Raw genomic sequence first — 9,394 nt, forward strand, 5'->3', positions numbered from 1 at the left:
TAAATCTCTATTTTGGTCATATAACTTCCCATTGCACGTGCTTATAACACTGTCACTGAACCACTCTTAGTACCAGCTTCTTAAGACACATAACTAGTCTTATTGGGTTTTATTATTCATTTAAAACAAAGATTCAACCACTACCACTCAAGTCACTAAAATATCTACTGTTGTGGATGTTATTCTTTACTTTCACAGAAGATACTTCAAAAACTGCATCAATCTCAACGGATGTCACTCTTTACAAAGACAACTTAACTTTTTACACTTCAAAATGATTATGTAATCACTATGTCACCTAGTAATTTGTTTCCCTTTTATTTGTTACCTTTTATAGTTAGTTCACATGAGCCAAGAGAAAGTATGGCAACTGTTAATAGAGCTGAGAGCTCGGAGAAGAAGATTGAAATGGAAATGTATTTTCTGTTATTGATTCTATTACAGGCCGTTATACTTTATAGGTGTTAGTACCGGTTTATAGTTATACCGGGTACAATCACTTAACTGTATTAAACCAACTATACACATTAATATTTCCCTCAAGATGGCGAGTAACTGGAATGTAAAGACATCTTGCTTATGAGTGAATTAAACTGAGAAGGAAAGAGAGGTAAGGCTAAAACATCAGCCAGTTGAGTAGATATCCCAACATGTAGAGTATTGATCAAACCACTCACAATCCTATCTCGAACTTGAAGACAATCCAATTCATGAAAAACTGGATTGTTAGCAACGTGTATAGCTGCTGTAGAGTCACAGAAGAAAGCAACAACTTTAGGTTGTGGGGCCTGTAACTCCCCAAGAAGATTCACTATCCAAATGAATTCTTTAACCGCAATTTATATTGCTTTATACTCTGATTCAGCTGAGGAATGAGAGACAACGTCTTGCTTCTTAGATTTCCATGAGAAGAGAGCTGAACCAAGAAACATACATAACCCGGATGTAGAACGTCTTGTATCTAAGCAAGATCTCCAATCTGCATCATTGTATGTTTTGAGAATCAGATCAGAGTCTTCAGAATAGAATAGGCCAAGACCAATAGTTCCTTTGAGGTAATGAACCACATTGTATGCAACTTGAAGATGAATATTCTGTGGATTCATAGCAAACTGACAAAGCTTGTTCACATCAAAAGTTATATCCGGACGTGTAATGGTGAGGTACATTAGTTGTCCAACCAGCCTTCGATAAACACTTGGATCATCAATAAGTGGTTTTTTCAGATCATAGAAGAGTTCAATACTCTGATCCACTGGTATAGGTGATGGCTTGCCAGCCATTTTTCATGTTTCCTTTAGCAACTCAAGAACATACTTGCGTTGACTGATATACATCCCTTTGCTAGAATGTGCAATCTCCAATCCAAGAAAGAATCTCAGAGGACCAAGGTCTCTTAGCTTGAACACCTCTCAAAGATTGTCTTTAAGTTGATCGACTTCATTATCATCATTACTCGCTATGTACTTTCCATTAAAGTTCTTGATGAAGAGAGTGTGATCAGTATGAGACTTGTTAAATCCCATTGATAGAAGAGTTGAATTGAACTTTAGAAACCATTGTCTTGAAGGCTGTTTTAAGCTATAAAGAGATTTCTTTAGTTTGCAGACTGCATTTTGGAGGCAATGTTTCTCCCTCTTTTGGTGTGTAACCTGGAGGAAGTGTCATAAAAATTTCCTCTTGAAGATATCCATTAAGAAACACATTTGAAATGTCAAGTTGCGTGAGAGTCCAATTCTATGCAGCTGCAACTGATAATAGAACCTTTATTGTGGTCATCTTAGCAACATGAGAGAAAGTATCAACGCTAATCGAGCTTTATACCGTTCCAAAGGTTCATCTGCATTCAACTTCACTTTGTAAATTCATTTGCATCCAATAGCATGCTTATCAGGCGGTAAAGAACATATTGTCCAAGTCTTAATACCCACCAGAACTATAAGTTCTTCATTCATTGCTTTCAGCCATTCATCAAATTTCTTGGCTTGAGTGAAAGAAGTTGGTTCAATATGTTGAGACAGAGCACATATATATCTTTCATATACTTCTGAAAGCCTTGCATAAGATACATGAACAGCCAAAGCGTAAGGAATATCCGTGTCAGTGAGATTGCATAGATAATCACTAAGATATTATGGAGGCTTAGATACTCATGTAGAACTCTATGTATCAGTAGTTACATGAGCTGATGTATAATTAACCTTCATATCATATGTTGACGTTTCAGTAGAACCATTCTGTGGAGACTTAGCAGACATTATATCCATCCAACCAGAAGAAATAAACTCATCAGGATAGACTGGTTTATCTTCTCCAAACAGAAAAATGTCTTCATGAAATGTCACATTTCTAGAGATGTGAAGCTTGTTTGTCTCAAGATACAATAGTCTATATATTTTGTATCCAAAAGGATATCCAAGAAAAATACATGCTTCGGACCGTGGTTGGAATTTATGTCTATTCTTAGAAGATGTGAACATGTAAGCCAAGCAACCAAATACACGGATGCATGTGTAATCCACTTGTTTAGAAGTAAGTAGTTCAAATGGTGTATTGTTCTTTAACCGAGGAGTAGATATACGGTTGATCAAAAGTACTGCAGTCAAGACACATTCTCCCCAATACTCCATTGGAAATTAAGATTGGAACATCAGTGATCTTGCCATGTTAAGAATATGCTGATGTTTCCTCTCTACAAATGAATTCTGCTATGGTGTCTCTGGACAAGAGTGATACGGTGTGATTTATTTCTTCTTAAAAAGCTTTGTGAAATGAAGTTCCAGAGCATTGTCTGATCTAACACCTTTCACCATTGTTTTATACTGCATTTCAATCATCTGTAAGAACTCATGAAAAATAGTAAGGACTTCATCTTTGCGTCTGAGTAAATAAAGCCAGGTGACTCGCGTGTGATCATCAAAAATATTAAGGAAGTATATGTATCCTTTGAGAGTCAATACAGAGAAAGGTCCTCATATGTTCAGATGCAACATATCAAAAGCAGAGTCACATATATTATGATGAGAAACATATGTGAGATGCTTTTGTTTGGAAAGATGGCAAATAGAATAATGATGACTTTTTTATTCGGTTTAAAACCAAGTACATCATATAAGGAATCAGTCTTAATCATAGAAGGATGTCCTAGTTTATTGTGCCACAGAGCAGAATCAACAATTACATTTGAACAGAACAGCAGAGGTTCTTCATTGGAAATTTCAGGAAGAGAAGTAGTATCCAAAACATACAGATTCACAATCTCATATGAGCGTGGAAGATTCATGATATGAAACCTTGCGGAAAGATCATTCCAAATTTCAAAAGTGTCATTAAATCTCAGAATACTTTTGTAAATCTGTTTCGAAGCAGAGTTCAGTATCCAAGATTTGACTATAGAATTGCATCGAGACCATATCATGAAGCTATGATGAGAATCATTTGCCCTAGCTAACGATCCATCGATAAATTCTGATTTGTTCTTCGCAATGCTATGGTCATAGCTATACACCAATTATTGTAATTCATATCATCTAGGACTTCAGAGATAATCCAAAGACCTGGATTGCCACAGCTGGTGAGATAGAACGAAGAGTGGATGCTATCGATCGATCCTGTTGGTGAGATCGGCGACTCCGGTGGCGAAACTTCAGTATGTGAAGCTCTCCTCGCCGATGATGGTGCTTTTCCCATACGGTGTGTAACTCTCCTTCCGGTCCCCATTGATGAGGTCGGAAATGAAGCGAGGAACTGAATCGAGAGAGGGTTCAAGCCTCACAGCTCTGATACCATGTTAGTACAGAGCTCGGAGAAGAAGATCGAAATGGAAATGTATTTTCTGTTATTGATTCTGTTACATGCCGTTACACTATATAGTTTTAGTACCAGTTTATAGTTATACCGGGTACAATCGCTTAACCGTATAAAACCAACTATACACACTAATAGCAACAAATACTCAAGATCTTGCAGTGGTTGCCCTAGTAAATTTTTTTTTTGAAACACTTTTTTTTTAAACACGCTTTAGAATCTTCAAAAATATGTTTTTAGGGATTGATTGCTCCATTCTCAGGGAATTTTGAGAGATAACCCAATTAAACCTTCTCAAAAGATCCAAGATTTGTCTTCTTCTTCTTTTGGTAGAGGACGTTAACGAATATGATTTTGGTGTATCGAAAGATAGAGAATTTGATGGTGGATTTTAAGAGAGTATAATCTCATGTTGATGAAATCAGGACTTGGCGATTAGGTTATTGGAGACTCAGTAACCGGTAATAGAAGAAAAGATTGCATACCCTTTTAAAATGAACCAAGTCATTCGTAGTTCTCTACAAGAGAAATAAAATGGTAGATTGACATGTTAATGAGAAAACTGTCTTTTCAGCTGTGTAGAAAACTATGAACGATTATTTCAGCTTTATGTGCCTCCTTATCGGAGGGGTTTATTGGTAAAAGAAATCTTAAGCATATTTAAAATTTTGGGATTATATAGTATTGGTTCATGGACTCTTAAAATCAGGTTTGAGAATTTTAAAATTTTATTATTATTGGTTTGATTTTTTTTTTAAATCCACTCAAATCTCTTGTTATTGAAAAAGCTTAATTATTGTGGATTCTCACATTTTAACTAAATCTAATAAGTCGATCGATCTAAATTTAAGAAAGGATTTGACGAGGTGCCAAACTTATCTCAGATAGCAAGTCCCCTCAATCCATCAAATGAGTGTTTTCTGAAATCGAAGGATTTGTAAGAAAAACCAGGTCGACATGAATCGTGATCGACTAGTTTCAGAAGGTATAAATTGTTGTGAAATATGAACTCGATTTCAAGGTCAATCAATCTCTCAGCAAAACTCATCTTCAACATCAAATCTTTTGATAAAACTCCACTATGTTTTGCTCATGTCTATTTTGATAGTCATGAATTTTGATATACATCTTGGGTTAGTACAAAGGGCATGTTTTTCTTGTGCTAGTAAAATACAGTCTATGATCAACCTTTTTGTGATAAAGGAAGATTGCGTTTTCGAGATTAAACTCAAAATAACTGTGTTGGTCTGAACTCGCCATCGCTCTTGGTCTATCCCTTTTAAATATAAGATAGATGTTTGTTTGGTTCAACCTTGGATCAAATACTTTAGTGGCAAAGAAGTCCTTCACCAATCTGACAATATCTTGATGTTTTACATGCCAAAATATCTGGTGGAACCTGGTTGTCCTACCATCCAGGCCCAAAGCTTTACCCAGATTTATATCGAACAATGCCTTTTCTTATTTCTTGTCCTGGTTTTTTGTGAGTAGTCTCTTGGTAGATGTTGAAACTTTCTCGATCGTATACCGGAGTGAAGCATCCGTATTTGATGGATACGAGGTAGAGAAGAGATCTCAGAAATAGTGAACACCAAAATTCTCTATTTCAGAATTACTCTCACCAAACTTCCCATCCTTATCTACAATGCTGATGATCCGATTACGGGCTCGTCTTTGTTTTGTTATGGCATGGCGTAATTTTGTGTTTTATCCCCTGCTTGAGGCCAAAGAGTCATGCTCTTTTGTTGCCATAATATATAATTTTTATAAACGCTAGCTGAAATAAATTGCCTCCTATTATCTCTGAATTCGTCTAGGGTTGTAAACTCATCATCATGAGCCAAATCAATTTGAGTTTTTCAGATCTTCAATCAGTTTTTTTCTGAGTCTGTTGGGATTTTCATACTCTAACTTATTATGTTACTCCAACAAGAGGCTATTTTTGGTAAAAATCCATAATTGGGATGTAATCAAAAGTGCCTCATCCTAAAATTATCACTTCTTTAAAACCTGGTTCCCCATTCATATCTTATCAAATTTGAATTTTTTCTTTGATCTCCTAAGCTTCGATTGGATACGAGCTAACATATGTCTATGGTCTGAATCTCATAGTTTTAAGTACCAAATTATAATATGAGTAACGAGAGTGTCATTCTTCATTTGCAACTGATTTATCTAATTTTTACTTCATTTCCCCATAACATATTTTCCAACCTACAAAATTTATTATTTCTTATTCACTGGTTTGTATATATATATTATTTTCAAAGGGGACAGTAAAAAAGCACTTGGTTTCAAATCAAAATACAATTTTTTCGAGTTAGTATAATTCTTCATAAAGTTTTGAAAATAAATATATATTCAAAAAAAAATTAGAAGTGATTAAATAATTGTACTAAGTTACTGTAAAAGAAACGACAAATCTTTTTTTTACTACTAAATAAAAATAATGATTCTATGCAGATACATAAAAGTGAATTCTAAGTACAATAATTTATATACATATATTAAGAATAGAACAAAGATTTACACGAAATAGAAATACTTAATATTAATTAAAAAAAGAAAATTTATTTGGATTTGATTATTTAGAATTATTATTTTTGATCAAACCATTTCTTTCATTCAAACTTTAAAAACTAAAGGACATAGTTCACAATCCAAACATGATTGTTTGAGAGCATAAATAGAGCATTCTTAGCAAGCATATCAGCTTGTGCATTACAGTTGCGAGGAATAAAACGAAAAGAGATAGATGACAGGGATTGACTCAACACGCCTAAGTCATGAAGGATTTCCTTGAGTTCAATCACAGTCTTGATTCCTGTGAGAATGTCGATTAGATTTCGAGAGTCTGAAAAACAGACTGCATCTTTGATTCCAGCTGAGACAGGCATGGTGAGACCTTCTTTTAACGCCAGCGCTTCTGCAGTTAAAACAGAGGCGACCACACATCGCGCAGAGGTCCCTTCGAAGAGAGTTACTCCCGCCGGGTCTGTAGCCACCCAGCCTAATTCGCCTGCCCCCGATGCGCCATTCCAAGCAGCATCCGAGTAGATACTGGTGACGTTAACAGTTTTTTGGGGAGTGGAGTTAGACTTTTTAAAGTCTTTAGGTGAACCAGGGGATGTTTTGGTGATTTGAACAGCAGATTGCCATTATTTTGCAGCTTTGATAGCTCTCAACATCGTGTATGTTTCCGAGAAAGACTTGTCTTCGAACAACAATTGGTTCCTGCTAGTCCACAAAACCCAAAAGATCCATGGGTATAAGGGAGTAACCAAACCTGAGGGAGGTAGATTCACTGTCTTCAAACACACGTCGAGGACCTCTCCCATTGACTGATCCGGGTTACAGTTTGGTCCATACTTAACCGGAGCCAGCTTCCAAACTTTTTGAGCAAAAGGACAAGTAAGCATGGCATGAAGAACATATTCGATTGAACCACATATTTTACACTTTCCATCAACTTGAATTCCCCACTTGATAAGCATTTCTCCCACAGCTAGTGCATTAGTTTTAAATTTCCAGAGGAAGTGATTCAGCTTAGGCGAGCACTTAACATGCCAAACAAAAATTTTCCAGTTAAATGAATCATGAGGGTTGCAGCTGTTAACCTTAGCTAGAGAGTACCCAGACTTAGTGGAATAATTCCTTGATTTCTCAAAGATCCAAACTCGTTCGTCTTCCATTGCTTCAGGATGTGGTCCTCATACTGAGGTATGTGGAGTTTGATCTGGTCGACATTCCACTTAGCTGTATCTGGGTTGATTAGGTCCTTCACCAGCATGTTCTGAGCTAGATCGGTTGGTGGGCCAATAGGACAGAGTTGTTCTGTTGTAGAGAGCTAGTTCTCTTGCCAAATCCGAACAAATTCACCATTTCCAATCACCCAGCCTAGACCTTTCCTTATAATTTCTCCTCCCGCCAAGATCCCTCTCCACCCGTGGGATGAGGAGTTTGGTGCTGTACATGAAACTAGGTCCTTGTCTCAGCAGTATTTGTTTAGCAGTGTCTGTCCCAGCAGAGAGTCAGGGTCTTTGAGCAGCCGCCAGGTATGTTTTGCCAAGAGTGCATCATTAAAAACTTCAATTGCTCGGAAACCCAGTCCTCCCGCACTCTTTGGCAAAGTAAGTCTTTCCCACGATATCCAACACATTTTCCTAAGCTCCGGTTTGACATCCCACCAAAAACGAATCAAAACCGATTGAATTTGCTTACACAAGAACTTAGAGAGTTTGAAACAAGACATTGCATAGGTAGGCATTGACGCCATCACTGCTTTTAAGAGTACCATCTTCCCTGCTCATTTAGAATTATTATTTAACTAGGGATTAGTCCGCCCTACGGACGGGTGAGCAAATGTGGAAGTACAATATAAAAAATTAAATTGATTTACATTAAAATTAACATTAATTTTAACTACATATTTTCTTAATTATTTTAATTATTAGTTTATTTCTTATTTTTTTAAATTATATAATTGAAAATACATTTGTTATTTTTTGCTTAAGTATTTTCCTACTTTGAACATAATAATAAGTATAATGAAGTTTATAAATTTTACTTCAATTATTTCTCTTTTGTTAATTTGTGTTTCTTAAATTCAATATTTTGGTTTTTATATATATTTTCAGGAAAATATAAATTTAGACAAAAAAAAAATCTAATTCACGGTAATAGAGAAAATATTTTAAGTTAGGTTCCTATTATAAAAATCTAATATATTAACAAACTCTTTTGGTGAATCATGTATGTGTAAGTTCAACCTGTGTGTATTTATTTCTACTTGCTCACATATGTTGTAGTGCTTTTATGTGAGAGTTTAGAGCAAGGTTGTTGGGTACCTGTTATTTAAAAGGGAATCCTCGCCTTCAAAGGCATGTCTTGTTAGGTTGTTAGACAACTTAGACTGATGGTAAGATCATCTGTGGGGTTTGATTATATTTTATCTGAGTTTCTCCTCATAGTTGTGTATCAGCTAGCATGTGTTGTAGGTGATTGTTTTTGTCGCATTTTGGGTTGAGAAATTGTTTGAAACCATAGAGAGCATGTGGAGAATAGTTACCGATAGTCTGCCACGTAGAGGATAGTAAATTTAAAAGAGTGAGTTACACAATTAGACACTTTTGTCTTTTTCATTACACAATTAGACACATCCTGCTTGCTAGACACAATTCATGTAACCTAGGTGTTCTTTTGTCATATTTGCCCTTCACATGACTTAAAGCAAATCACTTATTTGTGGTTAGAAAAGGACGGGACCTTGTTATTTTTATTAGTTTTCTCTTTCTTTCTTTTTTCTACCATAGCTTCCGATTCACATCCTCCATCCTCATAACTTCCACTTTCTCCTCCTCTCGACTAACCACCACCACCACCACCACCACTGTATCCACCTCAATATGATAACCACCGCAACTTCCACTCTAGTATCCACCGCCATCACGGCCGCCACCTCCGTATCCAAAACTTATGTATCCCTAACCACCACCACCTGAACCTCTGTATCCCTGACTCTCACGTCTTCAACCTCCACTATATCCACCACCATCTCTTCCTCTCGAGTAACCACCTCCACCACCAT

At 36.2% G+C, this 9,394-nt stretch overlaps 2 protein-coding genes across 2 annotated transcripts; both read right to left on the reverse strand.

Annotated features, from left to right (window-relative positions):
• Window positions 1-839: 839 nt before the first annotated feature.
• Window positions 840-1,283, reverse strand: LOC106314888 (uncharacterized mitochondrial protein AtMg00240-like). Its single transcript, XM_013752695.1, has one exon. It carries the CDS (start codon window positions 1,281-1,283, stop codon window positions 840-842), a length of 444 nt encoding a protein of 147 aa, XP_013608149.1.
• A 5,682-nt stretch (window positions 1,284-6,965) lies between these two features.
• LOC106314889 lies at window positions 6,966-9,394 on the reverse strand. The gene is made up of 2 exons (XM_013752696.1): window positions 9,305-9,394; window positions 6,966-7,364 (listed from the first exon to the last, which is right to left on the reverse strand). Exons 1-2 carry the CDS (start codon window positions 9,392-9,394, stop codon window positions 6,966-6,968), a joined length of 489 nt encoding a protein of 162 aa, XP_013608150.1.

Source organism: Brassica oleracea, chromosome C9, assembly GCF_000695525.1.
Source record: "Brassica oleracea var. oleracea cultivar TO1000 chromosome C9, BOL, whole genome shotgun sequence".
Taxonomy (NCBI): Eukaryota; Viridiplantae; Streptophyta; class Magnoliopsida; order Brassicales; family Brassicaceae; genus Brassica; species Brassica oleracea.